Source organism: Cimex lectularius, unplaced genomic scaffold (assembly GCF_000648675.2).
Source record: "Cimex lectularius strain Harlan isolate CLEC.00 unplaced genomic scaffold, Clec_2.1 scaffold90, whole genome shotgun sequence".
NCBI lineage: Eukaryota > Metazoa > Arthropoda > Insecta > Hemiptera > Cimicidae > Cimex > Cimex lectularius.
This window is the reverse complement of record NW_019392684.1, coordinates 1,171,383-1,190,944: the sequence shown is the minus strand read 5'-3', so window position 1 is coordinate 1,190,944 and position 19,562 is coordinate 1,171,383. Positions and strand designations below refer to the sequence as shown.

At 31.5% G+C, this 19,562-nt stretch overlaps 1 protein-coding gene across 2 annotated transcripts in view; it reads right to left on the bottom strand.

Moving 5' to 3' along the window:
• Positions 1 to 6,761: 6,761 nt before the first annotated feature.
• Positions 6,762 to 19,562, bottom strand: part of LOC106672149 (homeobox protein PKNOX2-like) — a 28,571-nt gene continuing 15,770 nt past the window's right edge. Inside the window, exons 1-9 of one of the 2 annotated variants that reach the window (XM_014403335.1) lie at positions 18,678 to 19,099; positions 13,324 to 13,446; positions 13,091 to 13,262; positions 10,488 to 10,727; positions 10,175 to 10,352; positions 9,978 to 10,114; positions 9,773 to 9,917; positions 9,571 to 9,699; positions 6,762 to 6,869 (exon numbers count right to left, since the gene is read on the bottom strand). In XM_014403335.1, coding sequence (XP_014258821.1) covers positions 6,778 to 6,869; positions 9,571 to 9,699; positions 9,773 to 9,917; positions 9,978 to 10,114; positions 10,175 to 10,352; positions 10,488 to 10,727; positions 13,091 to 13,262; positions 13,324 to 13,446; positions 18,678 to 18,697 — 1,236 coding nt within the window. In that variant the 5' untranslated portion in view covers positions 18,698 to 19,099 and the 3' untranslated portion in view covers positions 6,762 to 6,777. Of the gene's footprint in view, positions 6,870 to 9,570; positions 9,700 to 9,772; positions 9,918 to 9,977; positions 10,115 to 10,174; positions 10,353 to 10,487; positions 10,728 to 13,090; positions 13,263 to 13,323; positions 13,447 to 18,677; positions 19,100 to 19,562 lie in introns of those variants that run through there. The other variant, XM_014403334.2, reaches the window with a different exon arrangement.

The following is a 19,562-nucleotide window of genomic DNA, read 5'->3' as shown; positions in this document are numbered from 1 at the left end:
AAGAACAAAATTAAATTACGTCGAGACTTCTTTTTAATCAGTCATAATTCAAGTTAAAATTGATGTTGATGTTGAAACTTTTTTTTAATCAAGACGGATTTAACATTGATAATGGTGCTTGACGATTAATTTGAAGGTCAGCAAAGAGCCAGCTCATTATTTTCGAATTGCTGTGTTTGAAAGGTTTAAAACGCCAGGCTAAGCGGTCCCAATTTGATTATATTAATCATGGAAGTTCTAGGAAAATAAGTGTATATTTAGTCAAGCTTTATTATATTGCCTATTATTATATGTGCAGTCCCTTTTGAATGGTACTTCTTTGAATTTGAGGTGAGATGGTTGTGTTGTTAATCTGTTCGCTCGTTATTCTGTTAACGAGGATATCCAAATGCGAAAAAAAAGTAAAACGGTTCGTGGTTGTGTCAAGGGGAGGAGGAACAAGAAAAATGATAGAGCATAAATCCGACAACCAATGTAAGCATCCCTCCCTTTCTATAAATCTTCCTTTATCTATATTCAATGTTTACGCAGAGTCGACTATCAGGTGGCTCCTCGGTAACCACGGCTACATAAAAGTGTTGAATAAATCCAAGTTTCTTATCAAGGAACCCCACGCCTCATGAAACACGTTTGAGAATTGATTCCCCATTTATTCAACGCCCGACTTCTCGGACTAATATCGGCCAAACTCGCCAGTATACCTTTTTTTTTAATCATTAAAAGAGGCGGAACTGAAAAAAGAAAATTCATAATTGTCTGTGCTATTCATTATTTGGGGGAGGACTTTTGTTTTATGCCCTAAGTCATCAACCTTTTCAATTCATTCGGAAATTGTTCGATCTTCACGGAATGGTGAATGAGACCTCGTTAAAATTCTTTCAAGTAATCAACCCGCACTCAAGCAAATAAATAAAAATGCGTATTTTTCATAATTAATTCCATAAAAATTTATTTTTCCTATTGACCAGGGTGTCATCCCAAAAAAAATTAAGGTATTGCTTCAAATAAGCCTTCAAGATTTGAGAATTGTTCACTCTGAAACTACTCAATTGAATCAGTGTCAAACTTGGTATGTTGGGATTAATTAATAAGCTACACAAAAAAATCTCCATGCTTAAATTGTAAACAAGTAGTACTTTCCTGATCCTCATGTCAATCAGCATTTCTTGTAAATTTTCCAATATTTCCTTCTTGATATTAAAATCACCATTTTTAGGCTGTGGTAAGTTCGTCCAATAGTTTTTTGGTGCTTTTATTTCTGCTTTTCAACTCATCACTAAATAAAAAAAATGCCTCAATCTATTTGGCATCATTACAGAAGCAGCATCGCTCATTATTTCAAACATATAATTTTCCAATTCCCACAATATTTCTCTAACCATCCCTAACCACTGCTCTCGTTGCCTTAATTAACGTAACTTCGCGAATCGTGATCCCGTTTAATTTTTCAATTTTTTTTTTATTCAATTGGTCTTCAATAGCTGTTTAATATTATGTAAAAAAAATACAGACTTCACCAAATCTTTCACAATTTTAATCCAAACAAAAAACATAAAGCAGCTAACTTCTGGAAATATTGGAAAATGTAAAAACAGCAGAACACAAATTCATCTTTCACAATTTCACACGATTGTGATACCAGAAGAATAACACCACACTTTGTGTGAGGATGAAATACTTCGTCGATTTGAAAAGAAATGAACCGTGTTGGATGCGAGAAACTAGCGATGCTTTCACATCATTTGATAAATCAAGGATCCGTCTTTTGACAGTATTGTTTGATAAAGGCACATACGTTTTACTGCTTTTTTGTCAAGCAATCAATATATTATATCGTTAACACACGGTTTTATGAGGCTTTTCAGCGATGGTATGAGCTTTACCTACCTGTGCCACTCGATAACTTATCATGTAAGACGTTAGGTAGTTTTCATTAACAATTTTTCCATTTTTTCCATGAGTTTTAATGAAGGTTTGAGGAGCAGCCAATTCGGTGCACTTCCTCATGAAAAAATCAGTCTGTTTCTCCCGGAGTTCTGGCTATGTACACTTCGCCCAAATCACACAGAGCTGTACCCCAGTCAGCCTCTATAAGTCCAAAACTCTAAGTAGCTGGTAGCTGTCGCGGTACTTAAGCGTTTTAGATATTCCACTTCTTTCAGTTTTTTCCTAAATTATATTGACTTCCGTATTAAATCGCCCTGACCTCTAGTTTATCAACAGCTGTGTCTATGATCAAAGAAAATTTCCAAGCTTCACCGCGTCCCTCGCTCTGTCACAATCATATAAAAACAGCCGAACACAAATTCATGTTTCACAATTTCACACAAATATGACACCACAAAAATAGCACCACACTTTATGTGAGAATGAAATACTTGGTTCAAAATTTATATTTACATCTGTATTGTATTTTTTACAATTTACCCAGAGCCTGAAGATGACCAGAATAAAGGTCGGCAAAAAAATGAAAAAAGTTTTCTTTCTAAAATACTGCATGCTCGACCACTCCTCACACTTCAACAAAAAAATAATAATTTGAACAGACTCCTCCAAAACTTTCTTAAAAGAGAGTGGCATTTTGTTTCACAACTAAAGCAAGCCTGTGGAGTGCTCAATGACTGCTGCTGCAATCCCTCGATCTAAGTATTGTTTGATGAAGGCACATACGTTTTACTGCTATTTTTGTCAAGCAATAAAGATACTATATCGTTAACACACGGTTTTATGAGGCTTTTCAGGGATGGTGGCTTTACCTGCCTGTGCCACTCGATAACTTATCAAGTAAGACGTTGTGAGTTTTCATTTACAATTTTTCCATTTTTTCCAGTTTTAATGAAGGTTTGAGAAGCAGCCAATTCAGTGCTGCTCCTGAAAAAAATCAGTCTGTTTCTCCCGTTGTTCTGGCTATGTACCCTTAAAACTACAACGTAATCTAACTGTATTTCGCCCAAATCACACAGAGCTGTACCCTTGTCAGCCTCTATAAGTCCAAAAATCTTCCGGTACCTAAGCTTTTTTGATATTCCACTTCTATTAGCTATTTGACCTACACCTGTTCAGAGAGATTTGACATGCTGGATCGTGTATCCTATTGAGATGCTTGGATCTGAATCGTCTTCATTTGGCTTGTTGTCAGTAACGTCCTCATCGGAATTCAACTAATCAGAAACCTCTTCCATTGGTTGAAAAGTAAACAATCGCCAAAGATTTAGATTCTCAAAATATGTAAAGAGTGATAATGATATTTGTTTCCATTAACTCCTTGTTATGTTCATTGTCCCCACCCGACTGAGGATTAGCCATATGCAGTTGACACACGGGCAACTGCTCTTGGGCCAAAGCTGGCGCAGGTGCCCCTTATGCAGAGGAAGGTTGCTCGATGTGTCCCGCATACTAGAGGCGTGTCATGCCGTGGCTCCATACAGAGAGCGTGTAGGCATGCCGCCGGATTTAAGAATGGTCCTCGGACACGGTAGCAAGTTTCAGAGTTCCCCGTTCCGCTTTTTATGGGAATTGGGTATTTTTAGGGTATATGGCCGACCAAATATGTGTTTTCTGTTTCTGTGTTTTGTATGAGTGAGTGTACTTGGTGTGACTTGGGACGATGGCGGAATATTTATAAAAGTACCCCATCGACCCCAATTGGATTGGTTTGTAATGGCGTGCAGACTGATGGAGGAATATTGAGTTCTCCATCCACCAACTAGAATGAATACAATGTATGTAGATGTGAATGTATTTATTTGTGTGAATACATATTGAATTTGTGTTGCAATATTTCGCGTGTGCTCGGGGTTGAAATGACCAAACTGTCTGATTCCCCTTTTAAAAAAACTTGTTTCCAATTTCCCAGCCTTACCATATTTAATTTTGCTGTTGGAAACAAAAAATAAAACTTGGAGAAAAGATAAATATATGTATATGTTATAAAAGTTGGTGGGGAACAAAAAATAAAGGCTTGGATATATTCTGCTGAAAGCTCGACAAGAATTTAAATGTCGTTTCTGTCTTCTTGGCCTCATCCCCAATCTACTGAGAGAAAAATATTGAAAAAATTAAGGTTTTAACAACAAAGAGTATGTAGAGATTTCTCCAATAAATTTTTATTAATATACCTCAAACATACATGCTATTTTTATTTTCACTAAAAAAAGCATAAAATGATGTAAAAATAAAAATTATTGTTATAATCTGTTCAAGCTTTAAAAATATAACAAAATAATGTTTACTTAGTCAAGAAACAAAAATAATAACATTGTTCAATGATTTTCCGTTATCTTTTACTTTGTTGCACTGTAAAAGATGTCACTTCCAAAAATAATAATAATAACTAAGTTAGAACATTTTGTCGCCCTATTGTATAATTTATGCAATTACTCATAATTTTTTGTAATAGACATTTTTAATTTGTATGCCTCAACTCACACACAGAACATAAAATACAATATCTAAAAATTCAATACATATTTATATTCTCCTTTTAAAGATGATAAACTGATGAAATGCAAGCATATTTATAAATTCACGATGCTTAAGTATTCTGCAAGCGATATTCTTGAAATATTTGACACTTTTTTCTTCTGTTTTATTTGTTTTTGATTGAAAGAATGCTGATTCGAATTTAAACCTAGGGTACAAAATAGTAAATAAATGATATCAACTGGCATTTTCCTCAATAGTCGTATACACAATTAACCACTACAGAAATATCTCGATCACAAAATTTTCGATTAAAAAAGTTATTAAGCTACTTAGAAATTCAATCACAATATTATAAATCTGTAGATTACATTTTTTTGCCTTAATTAATTATACAGTTCTCTGTTATTCCGCAAGAATTCAAAAAATATTAATCTTTCAATTATCGTCTACAAATTAAAAATAAATAAAGACGTTTATTAAAGCATCTCGAATAACATTCTTCTTCTTTTTTTTTAAGTTTTACTCTAGTTTTTGAAAACTATGTAGCAAAATATAACCAACAGGCAGAATTAATAATTTACTTAGCATGCTATATGAACAGTTTTATTTTTTATACTTCGCCTCACTAACAAGCAAATACAAATGAGCCGAGACAAGATGTGAAGCTACTTGAGGAAACGACACCCCCAGGATAGATATTAAGAAAATGAAAGTAAAGCTTTTCCTTTGTTGATTATCATAATTATTATTATTACTATTATGATTATTTATTAAATATTGCACATAATTATATTCTGTATACTCGCTCTTATATAAAAAAGGTTTTTGTTTTGTCAATAAACAAAAGTCTTAATAATTCCTTTTCGATCAAGAAACAAATTTAGTGAACTTGAAGGCTTGCAACCGATAATTTTTAAACTATCATTACTTAATTATGTGAATTTTACTTTGTAAATAAGATTTATTCAGATTTGAAACATATTTTTAAAAAGTATAGTCTAAGTAATCCGAGAGCTCCGTTTTAGTTGGAATTTATTTTAAAAAGTTCTCTTAATTTCATTCTTGTCTTAAAATGTAACGTTAAAGAAAACTGCAAAATAACAAATTATTTTTACTTTTAAAAATTTTTGAAAGAAAATAGTTAATAAATTTAATATAAGTGACCATAGAAAAATAAATGCTGAATGATTTTTGCTAAACACAAAAATTTTACTATATTAATAACGCGTAGTACTTAAACTTTTAAAATTTCTGATTAAGAGTTTTTCCCACTTTAAAATTAGAATATTTTTGTTTTCTTTGTAAATATTAATTTAAAATCATTTGAGCAAAATTTTACAATACAAGGACTAGAAAATTGAACCAATTTCCAGAAAGCCAAAATTTATTGGTTGCACGTTTATACCATGTCTAAATGACAATTATCAAAATGTCAAATTGTACTTTTGTATACATTTCTAAATTGTATGGTAACGAATTATTGCTTTTGCGAACATATTAAAAAATATACTGTAACGGCCTTAAAAGTATTACTTATACAAATTTTACAATAATAATAATAACTATTCTGTTAAAACTAAGACTATAGATTGTGTTGATGCTAAATTTTTGTTGCCTTTGAGCAAAATAAACGTTTCCACAGCACTGTAAAAAGGTTGCATTGCAATGTTATTATGTCTTAAATTGTTTTAGTCTTAAATAACAATTTAGCTCTAAATTTATTTCTTTTTATTAAAGCCATTTAATTTAATGATAATTAGAGAGCCAGATCAAATTACATTTATTCTTAAATATTATAAATGCAAATATATTTTTAAAAATAATGCTTTTTGAGTTTATAAGAAAAAATATTTCTTTGCAAATGCAAGGGTAATATATTTAAAAAAGCAAAAAATTTATATATCCATAACTACACACATAGTCATAGCGAAAAACTTGCCGAAATGTTGAAACAAACTAACAAACAAATTAAATGGAAAATATTTTAAACAGTATATTCTTTTTTCCCCCAGGAAGACACAATTATTGTTAAGAGGCCAATATGATTTAAAAAATTTAAACATTTGTCATGTTTTACTACTCGATCCTCTCATTTTTTTTAAATTTTAATTTCATATAATATGACTTCTTAAAAATTACACCTATATACATAAACACAAACATTAAGAGGCAATTAACTTTTTTTTATATTGGTGTTTTGTTATACTTTTCAACCAGTTAATCAGTCAAAATAAATTGAAATTAAGAGCACGGGCTTCGCAACAGAATACGTATGTCACAATCTGTTTTGAACTTTGCTAACCGAGTAAAGTAGTGGCGTAAGAAAGTAATATCTCATATTTCAGAACTCTGTCATTGTTGAGATTCCTCCTCACTTTGCTGGACACCAGTACCATCGCTTCCTTCCGCTTCACAACCACTCTCCCAGTCTTCACAACTTCCATCTAAAACAGAAGGAAAAAACAGTACAAATTTATTATCTGTAAATTGTGGATTTTTTTTGAATAGACAAAGTAATAATAAAAATAATACACACCAAAATTCAATCACAACTACCATAATTGTTAATATTATCACCTCATTTTTAAATTAATCTACTTTCAATGGTATGATATATCCTAAACAGATGTAATAATAAATTAAACAAACGAAATAATTGAAGATGAAAGAAAAAAGTTCAAATATATACAATTTTAAAAAAATGAAAACTCTAAGTCACAGGCATGTTTGGTACATGATCTTCAGGTAAATACTCCGATCCTTTACCACTTGAGCTTACCAAGGACTTTGATCAACCATGCCACAGACTTCTCGTATCACATTTGCTTATTTGAAATTTGTACACAATTAGAAAAATTGTACAAAATTAGAAATTTGTAAACAATTGCTATCAGTACTTGTTTTAATCCTTAAGTTAGCTACTTTATTTTTTTATTTTTTATTAAAATCGTGAAAGATTTTAGGTGTTTTTTTTTAAATAGTATTAAACAGCTTCTAAAGACCAATCGAATAAAAAAAATATATTTTAAAAAATCGAAAGGGATCATGATTCGCGAAGGTAAATTAATTAAGGCAACGAGAGCAGTGGTTTGGGAAATATTGTGAGAATTGGAAAATTATATGTTCGAAATGATGAGCAATGCTGCTAATGATGCCAAATAGATTGAAGCATTTCTTTGTTTATTTAGTGATGAGTGGAGAAGCAGATATTTATTTATTTATAATTTGCTAAATTTAATCAATAGATACCAAAAACAAATTATTTTTTCCATTTCAAACCAAAAACTATTGGACAAACGCCCCAGCCAAAAAATGGTCATTGTAATACTAAGAAGGAAATATTGGAAAATTCACAAGAAATGCTGATTTACATGAGGATCAGGAAAGTACTACTTGTTTACAATTTAAGGATGGAGATTTTTTTGTGTAGCTTATTAATTAATCCAAACAAATGCCAAATTTGACAGATTCAATTGAGTAGTTTCAGAGTAAACAATTTTCAAATCTTGAAGCCTTATTTGAAGCACTATCTTAAATAATTCACTATTTTTCGTGGTCTGCTTGACCAATTAATAACATTCAATTAATTAAGGTTTTAAGTTGAGATAAAAAAAAGTCGGTGTCACGAGCGGGATTCGAACCCACGACCTTCGGCTAGATACACCACTGCTCTACCACTTGAGCTATCGTTACTTCGATCACCTCGGGTACTACCTTCCCATCTCAACCCCACCTTTTGAATTTTCCCTCCTTTTTGCTTGACTTTTTTATCTCAACTTAAAACCTTAATTAATTGAATGTTATTAATTGGTCAAGCGGACCACAAAAAATAGTGAATTTAATGAATTGAAATGAAGTACACTTCACTAAAGCTCTTTGTGGCCATTTCATTTGTCGCCGAGAATCCAATCCAATTACACGACATTTGAAAAATGGCAAAAAGGAGAGAAAATTCAAAAGATGGGGGTTGAGATGGGAAGTTAGTGTCCGAGATAATTGAAGTCACGATAGCTCAAGTGGTAGAGTAGCGGTGTATCTAGCCGAAGGTCGTGAGTTCGAATCCCGCTCGTGACACTGACTTTTTTATCTCAACTTAAAACCTTAATTAATTGAATCTTAAATATATTTTTTTTTTTTTTTTTTTTTTGACACCATGAACAATACAAAAATTATTTTTTATAGAATTAATTACGAAAAATATGAAGTTTTATTTATTTGGTTGAGTGCGGGTTGATTACTTGAAGGATTTTTATCAAAGTCTCATTCACCATTCTGTGAAGATCGAACGATTTCCCAATGAAGTGAAAAGGTTGATGAATTAGGGCATAAAACAAAAGTCCTCCCCCAAGTAATGAATATCACAGACAATTATTTTAAAAAAATTCAGATTCTCCTCTTTTAATGGTTTAAAAAATATTCGAGGCTAGTGAGCTCCAGGTTCAAGATTTGGTTGATCAATCCACAAGAGACAATCATAGTCAGAGGCAGTCTCCATGAGGACAAGGAAGAAATTGTAAAAAACATAGTGGGTCAAGTGTAGATCCAGTGGTGTATGATCTAAGGGTGCGAAAGGTTATTCCCGAAAAGAACGTTGCTGATCATGGTGAACAAGATGCAGCCTGAAGTTGAAGAGTGATCTTTATGAGGCCTGATAATTCAGAACTTTAGACAGTAGGTGTATGTTTCTGTTGTCTTTATTATTAGTTTAATTTTTACAAAATGTAAATTTAGTGCTAAACAGAATAATTGTTACTTGTATTCATTTTTTTATCATGGTTTAAACCATAAATATAAGACATTACTTGTGTTAATAAATTAACTTCTGTGGAAGTAGGAAATGCTTTATTACATTAATTCCGAAAGTATAACCTTGGGAGGAAGCATAATTTTATTTGCAAAAAGAGGAGCAAGAAGCACTACATCGGTTGGCTGAACACAGGAAATCGTATCTGAATTTCCAGGGGTTTTTTTTCTTCTTCTTTCTTTGTATTTTATTATTTTGTTTTGTTTTATTTTTATTTATTTATTTTACTTAATTTTTTTTTAATTTTTTTGGGGGGGTTCGGTGTGGATCCCGCCCCAATAATATTATGACACCCTTAATGGGTGGCCTTTAAGTATTATTTTTAAGTACAATGGCATTACCTTGGGTATTATCAATGGAAGACAAACGCGACATATTGTCAGGCCAGTAGCGATGTGGGGGAGTTTTAGTTCCATTACAAGATTTTGTTTTTCTCGAACTACTGCTCTGTTTAGAATTGGCCACTGCGCCTGAAAATTATTTCAAAAATTATTTGCAGACTGATTAATCAAGTGAAACAGCAAACACAAATTAGTGACATACCTGCAGATTCTGACGGTGTCGAAGCATCGAGCATAGGTTGGAGAATTCGACGCCTTGCATTTATAAACCAATTGTTAACTTGTAATAGTGTAAGTTCTGTTTGAGCTGCTATTTGTCTTTTTTCATCTTCAGTGGGGTAGGGGTGCTAAAAGAAATATATTTTGTATTATTTTTATGTAACTGTATTAAAACAAAAAAAACTTACAACTAAGTGTTGAAAAAGCCATGTCCGCATTATGCTTGTGGCTTGTTTAGGGAGAACTCCTCTTTTCTGTTTCTTTCTTAATCCAAGCGGATCATCATCTTCATCACAAGATCCTCCACTCGTCGCTGATAGAGAACCTACAAAAATTTTATTTAACTGATTCTAAAAGCAGCCTTTTTTTTTTTTTAATTACTCACCTTGGAGAAGACTGCTCTCCTGAGGCGGAGGGCAGGGATTAGCACCAATTTGAGAGAGAGGAGTACTCCCGTGTATTCCTGGAGAGGGTGGGCATGCCGGAGAGAGGGGTGGAGCAACAGCATCCCCCATGCCACCTCCCCCAACACCCATAAGTCCACTCCAACCCACCGGTGACACCTATCACAACTAATCACATAGAATCATACTCTTTTCTACTGATTTCAAGGTATTGAAAATTAAAAAAAATGTGAAGAAAAAAAATATATATACGATATATAAAATTAACACAAAGTAATATAATTAAATAGTTACCTGAATGTTATGGGGAGAATGAGGCGTGAAAACAGTAGGACTGTTGCTGTCACTTGAATGACTGCTGTTGTTGTTGTTATTTTCAAGGTATCCAGCTGCATAATCTGATCTGAGGAGATTCTCACTTTGCATCTTTCCTTTAAGAGCAGTGATGTAACGGTTGCAAAAATCTTTGCAAAGTTCTTGCACTTTTTCCAGTTCAAGAAGATGGATTCTGAGTACCTGAATAGCTTTGATCATCTAAAGGAAAATAAAAATAAGAACATAGTACCATAATATTTGGTGGACCGGAAAGTAATGTTGCTTTTTTACAATAAATTCAAACAAATTAATTTTTAATGTTTTTATTTTTAATCAATGAAGTTCTCAACAACCTTTTTCCATATAGTGTGCAAATTTTCAAAGCAGGATCTATAAAAATCAATTGGTTTTTGATAAAAATATCTAGATATGGCATTTTGCACATCATCCCAATTTTTAAATTTTTTGCCATGTAGAAATTGTAGTGGAATAGGAATTGTTGTAAGGAAATCAGATGGCCCAATATCGGGCGAGTAGGGAGAGTGAGGCAATATCTCCTACCCCAATTCATTAATATTTTTCCAGGGTTCGTCTTGCCCAGTGCGGTCTTGCATTATCTTCTTACATAATAATGCCTTGTCTGTTGACAATTGCAGGGCACTTTTCAATTAACGATTGATTTATTCAATCTAATTGTTCACAGTTAAGGTCTCCATTCACAGTTTATTCAGGTTTCAGCAGCATGTGATGGACCTGTTAGCTTTGTTTTCTTCAAACAGATTATGCTGGATCCTAACACCTGCTCTACTTACTTTAACAAACTGCTGCACATGTTCTTGGATGGTCAACCAAGGTTGGTTAAGAGTATTTGACAGTTCCTCAATTGTCTGACATGGATTTCCTTCTACTTCCGCCCTTAACAAGTCATTGTCTAAAGTTGTTGGTCTTACTGGTCGATTCATGTCGGAAAGATCAAATTTACCGGATTTGAACTTAGAAAACTACCTTTACCATTTACAAACGTCTAATGCACTTGAATAAACATCACAAATGTTTTTTGTTGCAACTGTTGTTACTACTCTTGTGAAATTTAAAAAGTATACAGTGCCAGATATGTACCTCTTCTTGGTATTTGGCTGGCCATTTCACATAAATTGCAAAAAAAATAAGAATCTTAAAATGTCTTTCGCATGACTTTGAAGTAGACAACGAGCTGATAAATGACTAACAAATACTGACATGAGCAGAAACGACATTACTTTTTAATCCCTCTAATATATATCAGCAAATTTATTGTAAATTTTATTAAAAGTTTCACATCAACTGATGAATTATTATTAGATAATGAGGTAGATATTGGAGATCTTAACAACACTAATCATCCCAATAAGCTATTTTTTTATTTTCCCTGTTTTTTATGTTTTTCTGAATCACCCGACCGCATCTCACGATATCTGAATAACTATTGATTAACGGTTACTAATCTCTACACATTTTAGAAAATGACAATAGACTAGCTCACGGACAAATCAAATCACAATCTTGCTGTAAACTTATATACCTCAATAAGCAAGTTTTCAATAAGCAAAAGGGTATTTTATTGAGCAAGTCAGAGACACAAAAGGAACTTTTTTTTCAATGGATACCAGGAACTGGAGGAGTTCCCCCTGAGCACAGCAGCTATATTATTTGGCTCCACTTTTGGGGGGCTCGCAACACGAGTGTGAATTTGAGCCCCCGGTGTGCTGGTGTTCTTCCATCGAAGAAACTCATGTTTGAAGGGGGTTGGGACCAAATTCAGGGACACTGAGATCTGATCCCGCCCCTTCTATTGATGAGTGCCGTGTCAATTTCTTTCAATTGCAGCCACCGGTCCCCATTAGGCAACAGAAAAAAAAGTCTTAAAAAATTAATAATACTCAGTTATCTGCTGTGATTTTTTAAGTAAATATTTGAAGAAATAAAAACAACCTGCAGATTAACAAATAAACCAGTAATGATCTCATCACAGAATCATCAATATCATTAATATTTTAATGACAATAAGTCGACAGGTTTGGTTAGTTTAGATTTTATTTTTTATTCACCCTGATGAAACAAGGTTTCACAGTAGATAGTTTTTGGCTATTTTTATTTTATGAAAAAGTGAGAGCTATCTTGGACAAAGTGTTACTGTTTTATTATTAGAAAATTATTATCACCAGCATAGAATAATTCAATTTTTTATCAATTTTTTTCATGATCTAGGAGATTGTAGTCAGATAACTCTGTGACCTGCAGAGATTAGTGAAATTTTTGCATTTACAGTTATAAAAAAATCAGGAAGAACAGTATAAAAGATTTTCAAATTCGGAGAATCCTTCAGAGTTATTTAACCTAATAGGTTATACCTTTTGTTATTAATATAATACAGGCAGGTAGCTCTGGGGATAATTTCCTACCGGCACAGCCCAATTACTTAAATTGCCCCAGGTAACTTCAATTGTGGAATTATAATTTCTAAACAATTTCCATTTAATTGCCCAAAAGCGATGATAGATTAAAGAGGGTTATTTTTTGTTACATCACACTCATTTACTGACCAGTCCGTCGATTTCAGCATCGTTGACTAGAAATGGCTTGTGATCCCTTTCCTGGTGTTGGACAAAAGCCTGGATGTCCATGTTGAAGTTTTCCGAATTTGGGGTCTCGGCTAATTGTGTAGCCTGTTCGCATCGTTCAAAAAGAAGAGCCAGCAGGGGGAATAACGGGTGCCTGGAAATGGAATAATTGTTACAAAGGATAATTGAAGCGTGGAGTGAGATAATTAGCATACTTGTAAACAGCCCGTTTGTCTGCTTCAAAAACTGCCTGGTCCTGAACAATGCCAGCTTGTGAACCAACAATGTTATCTGGATAGGAAACCATTGCAATTGTGTTTTCTTGCATCTCAGCCCATCTAAAAAACCATTTACAATTTTATAACAAAATAAAAATCTAGAAAATAAAACTTGTCATAATTTTTTACACAGATTTGCTTGTTTTGTAGATTTGTGTTTAATCTAGGATGAATGAAACAGCTACATTTCATTTTAAACATTTACTAGCTTATTAACCGAATTAATATTTGCACTGGATATCAAATTATGATGAAAAACAAATGCTTAAATTTACTTCAAAACAGAGATCATTTATGATTCACGCAATACTAATGAAATATTTATTTAAAACATAGTAAATAATCAATAACAATAAAATTAATTATAATAAACATATAATAAAAAATATAAAATATTATAAACAATGGAGCCTAGTCAATTTTATTATATAAGTGAATACTCGCCAGATTAATTGTATGTACTTATTTGATATTTTACTGTAGTCTGATGATCAATGACGATTTCTCCCAATTGAAAAGAAAGGCAATAATTGTTTTAATCTTTATTTTATTAAAGTGGGAGAGTTATATAAATGATGTTTTTTATGTAATATTTTTTCCATCTTGTTTCATGTTAATTTTGTTTATTATTAAAAAATGTAGACTAGTGATTCCCAAACTATGCACCACAGCTCTGCGGCGCCACAAAAATTTTCTATAAAAATATTATTTTTATATCTACAAAAAATATCTTAAAAATTAAACCTCCCTTTATAAAACCCTAAACACTAAGAACCTGATGGCCATCCAATCTCCATATAGATGTTAACGAGACGACTGCAATTGTGTATTTTATATTATTGCTCAAAAAAAAATGTTATTTTTGCTATTAAGTGTGTAATCGCTTTTCAAAAGGCAAGTTTTTCAATTTCACAAGAAAGTCAGAAGTTTTTATCATTTATTAAATAAACAGCAACAAATTGCACACAAAATAAGAGGTTTTACATATATCAATGCTTTCTGAATGGAAATGAATGACTACTAAAGTTCATGCTGAGATAGACCATTGTTTTGACTTGGGGCGCCATGGAAAAATTCTGATATTATATTAAGAGTGCCAGAAACAGAAAAACTTTGGGAACTCTGTTGTAGACTAATTAATATTGATTAATTTTAATTCGGTAAAGAGCATAAACATATATTTTTAACCAATACTGCATTGTATTGATTATTTATTATTTTATAGAATAAAATTCCATTAGTATTGTATAAATGATCAATTTTTTCTATTTTGTCTCTCTCTCTCTCAACACGACACGCAAGAATGGCACAATTACCCAGAAGACAAACACTTTGAGTGAGTAGAAATATTTTGATTGAATATTAAAAAAATATATTTTGCATTGTATAAATTCACTTTTTCACATCCAAAATGTAATTGTAATATGTAGACAATGTTTGTAAATCCCAGGCCCTGAAGATGATCTCAATACAGATCAAAACGTTGGCACAATAAAGAAAATGTTTTTCTGAAACCTACATCACACCAGACCGCATCTCACGATTTCTGAATAATTTGTCTATTTTGATGGTGGCCAAGTGGTTAGGGCATCTGACTTGGTATTTGCCATGCTAGCAGATCTTGGTTCGAATCCTGATATAGTCCACGAAATTGTATTCATAATGATAATAAAAAAAAGTAATGTAAAGTGGTTTGGCCCATTATCTGTCATATACGATGGATAAGTGTATGTTAACCCCCCCTTTGATTACGAATTTAAAACTATTTCTAATTATTTACACAGATAATCATTATCAGATAATCATAATGTTTATATTTGTTAGCCGTGTAAATCATTAAAAATAGTTTTAATTTCCTAATGAAGAAGATATATTTTTCGAAATTTTGACAAAGGAACTGATTGTTTTCCATTCTTTCAGTTTCATATTATCCCTGATTATTTTTATCTAAAACTTGTGATAAACAGAAATGTTATATTTCATTTTACAAAATATTTATAAACTATTACCATATTCCAAATGAGAATTTTTTTTTGTTTTGAACAAAGGATTTAAACTTGACTTTTAGTTTTATACTTTTAAATTTGTAAATTTAGATTAAATTTTATATCTCTTAAACATATTTCTTTTATTTCACCTTAGTAATAATTATTAAATTATTAATGTAAAAATTATTATAAATAAATTTTATAAATGAGAATTTTTGCCTGTTTTGAACAAACGATGTAAACTTGTGTTTTGTTTTATACTTTTAAATTTGTAAATTTAAGATTAAATTTTATTCTCTCAAACATATTGCTTTTATTTCATGATAGTTAAGAATCGATTCGCCTATTAATATAATGTTAACATCCATTAAACAAACGTCTTACTCTTTGGATAAAATAGTCATAAACAAAACAAGAGAACTATACAAGGAAGAACAGGAATATAAAGAATTTGGTGTCATATGCTTTTAAATTTATAATTTCCTCAATGGGTTGGTCTGTCAGACGCATTTAGGCATTTTGCCGTCATCAATTCTGAGTTGGAGAAGCCAAATATAATCTAACAGGACGAAACAGCAAAGACAGGCTGATCAGAATGATCGGTAGCATCCAAATTTCAGATTCATCACCGGCAGACCACTCAGAAATATTTTTTTTTAAATATCTTCTGTATTAATATAATATTTGAGGTTCATTAATCTTACTAGTTTCAGAGTTTTGTAGCATTGGCCTATGAATTTAATCTTACATTGCATTAATTTTAATTAAAGTGATCATTTCTCCCAGTTTGAAGATGGAAAAAGCTAAATAATTATTGCATTATAACATTTTTGTTCTTTATGCTTTATAAGCTTACATCTTGCCTTCTACCATATAATTTTTTTACTTTTAGCTTGTGAAAACATTTGAGGACCATTCATTCCTTTGTACTTTCAGTACAGTGTAATATTCGCCTAATATATTTTTATTTTTTTTATTTTTTTATTGTTTTTTTTTAATATTGATCCTGGTCATTACTTTTTATTTTAAAAAAAATGCATTATATATTATAAAAAATATATATGGTATTTGCTTTTCCTCCTGAAATTCAAGTGTACCGAGTATTTGTTTTATTACAACAGTTCACTAGTGTATACGATAATTTTTGCCTATTTTGTGCAAGGAAAGCAATAGTCAATCTATATTGTTTATTATAAAATTTAATTAATATTTATAAATAATAAATTTTATCTGTTTTACACAAGGAAGGCAAAATATATTTTATATTGGCAAAATATATTAGGTTGGTCTAAACCTTCTACCCATGCTGACATTTGTTTCAACTATGTTGCATTATATTTTTTTAAATTTTCAGTTTAGTTAAAATGATCATTTCTCCCAGTTTTTAGAGGATGAAAAGACACATCTTCGTGCTTTATGCTTTTTAGCTTACATTTTTAAATTTAGCATACATCTTTTTTTCCTACTATATAAATTTGTTATTTTCAGCCTGTTTAAATGTTTGAAGACCTTACAATTAATTAATGTTTTCAGTTGAGATAAAAAAGTCAATGGCACGAGCGGGATTCGAACCCACGATCTTCGGCTAGATACGCCGCTGCTCTACACTTGAGCTATCGTGACCTCGATCCACTTGGACCACCAACTTCCCATCTCAACCACACCTTTTGAATTTTCCCTCCTTGCTCGTGCCATTGACTTTTTTATCTCAACTGAAAACCTTAATTAATTGTAAGGTATTAATTGGTCAAGCGGACCACGAAACTAGTGAATTTAAAATGTTTGAAGACCATTCAATTCTTTCAGTACTGTACAGTATTCGCCTTTTTTATATCATAACTTTTTTAATATGGATTCTGGTTTTTACTTTTGATTTTCAAAACATGTGTTGTGCATTTTAAAAAATAATTATAAAAAAAATTTGAAAAAATAGAACAAAACTATTCTATATTTTTTTCTATTGTAATTCAAGTGTACTAAGAATTTGTTTTATACTATCATTTCACTAGTGTAAAGAATATTTTTTGCCTATTTCGTGCAAGGAACATAAAATAATAGTCAATCAACATTATTATTTTATTTTATTAGTATTTTATAAATGATTTTTTTTTTTTTTTTTTAGACAAGGAAAACAAAATACTTTTAAAGTTTTGTTTTTATGTTGGTCAAGTTCCTACCAATGTTGACATTTTTATTCGGCAACTTTCTTGCATTATATTTTTTAATTTTTCTTTTTTCAGTTTAATTAAAATGACCATTTCTCCCAGTTTTGAAGGAGGAAGCGGCATATCTTCATGCTTTATGCTTCTTGGCTGATTTTTTTAAATTTAGCATGCATTTTATTCTGCCATATAAATTTGTTATTTTCAGCCTGTTTAAATGTTTGAGGATCATTCAATTCAGTACCGTGTAATATTCACCTGACAGTTTTTTTTTTTAAATATGAATCCTGATTGTTACTTTTATTTTTTTTTTTTTTAATGTGCTATGTATTATAAAAAAAATAACTATAAACAAAAATAGAATAGAACTATTATGTACTTTTTTCTGTTGTAATTCAAGTGTATTGAGAATTTATCATTAGTGTAAAGGATAATTTTTGCCTATTTCGTGCAAGGAACACAAACTAATAGTCAATCAATATTGTTCATTGTGAAATTTAATTAGTATTTTATAAATGATTTTTTTTCTGTTTTACACAAGAAAGGTAAAATATATTTAACGTATTTTTGTTCGTTTTTTTATATAGGTCTAAACCTCCTACCAATGCTGACATTTTTTCATCAACTTGATAGCATTTTTTTAAATTTCAGTTTAGTTAAAATGATAATTTCTCCCAGTTTTGAAGGAGGAAAAGGCATAGTTTTTTTGTTTTTTAGCTTACATTTTAAATTTTATTCCCAACATACATTTTTCCTTTCTTCTTAGTAGTTTCATGAGGCAAAATAGATTTTTTTTACACCATTAAATTTACAAAATTAAGGTTTTTCTTTCAATTCAGTTTCGTCCAAAAAGGAACAATTAATAAAAATCTTTGTACTTTACACTGTAGTATTATCCTATTAATTAATATTCGTCTTTGTTGTCAACAAGTACAATGCAAGTCCTAAACAAAAATAATTTCAATATCTGACAAATTAATGGAACAAGAAGGGGAAAAAACTATTTTATAATGGCAACAACATGATTGATTAAATAGCGTTGAGTGTGTAGCTCGAATTAATTAAATAAAATATTGTATGGTCACATTGTATTAACTCTTAAATTATTGTATTAAAGCTTAAAAACGTTATTTAGACTTACGTTATTTTAGTGTCCCTCATATTTCCCTGATCTTGGATCGACAGCACAACTGCACATCATGCAATGAATAGTCTTTGTAAAAAAAAAACAACTAAAGTAAAAAAGGAGGAAAGGTCTTCAGCCTTATCCTGTGGTGTTTGATAGTTCACACTCGGCCAGTTTAGGCAAGGCGATAAAAAAAAATAATATAACAAAAATAAATATAAAAAAACAACAACGAAGTGTAATTCGACGGTCGGATTAATCGGACGACTTCATGACCGAGGTGTTAAACGATGTCGGTCGTCGAATAGAGATGGATCTCTATGATTTCCCGTCGTGTAAATATTATAGATGGCGAAATCGCGAGCTGCCGGAGAAGATCAGAGGATCGTAGGTGATGTCAATCAATGGCGGAACGGCTCCCTCTAAACTCTGCTCCTCCCAACAAGCGAGGACGGACGACGTCACGTTACGCTAGTAATAAAATCCAGCCCGCCAATCTTTGAAAACAGTATTACAAGAAGATTCTCAGTTTTTGGTCAACACTTCATCCAAAGAAAAAAGACTCAATATACTTCCAGTCTCTAAGATATCCCACTGACACTTCCCACAGTTTGTAAATCTACTTATGTCATTACTGGCGTCTACTCACGCCTCTATTCTCTTCGACACCTTTGCTTTTCCATTCCACAGAAAACTATAGTTCTCTTTATTAATAATTCCTTCATCCTTTTACAGTAGTACTGCGTATTTTTTCACTTTCTTTAATCAAAGAAAAACAAATTTGTTCTGCTATCTTCCTTGATTTCTGGAGACATCTGGACAGCTATTGATGTCTAGCATAAAGAACTCAGCAGTAAACTAAAAGGGATGCTACCAAAGTAGTATGTAGATATTATCAAT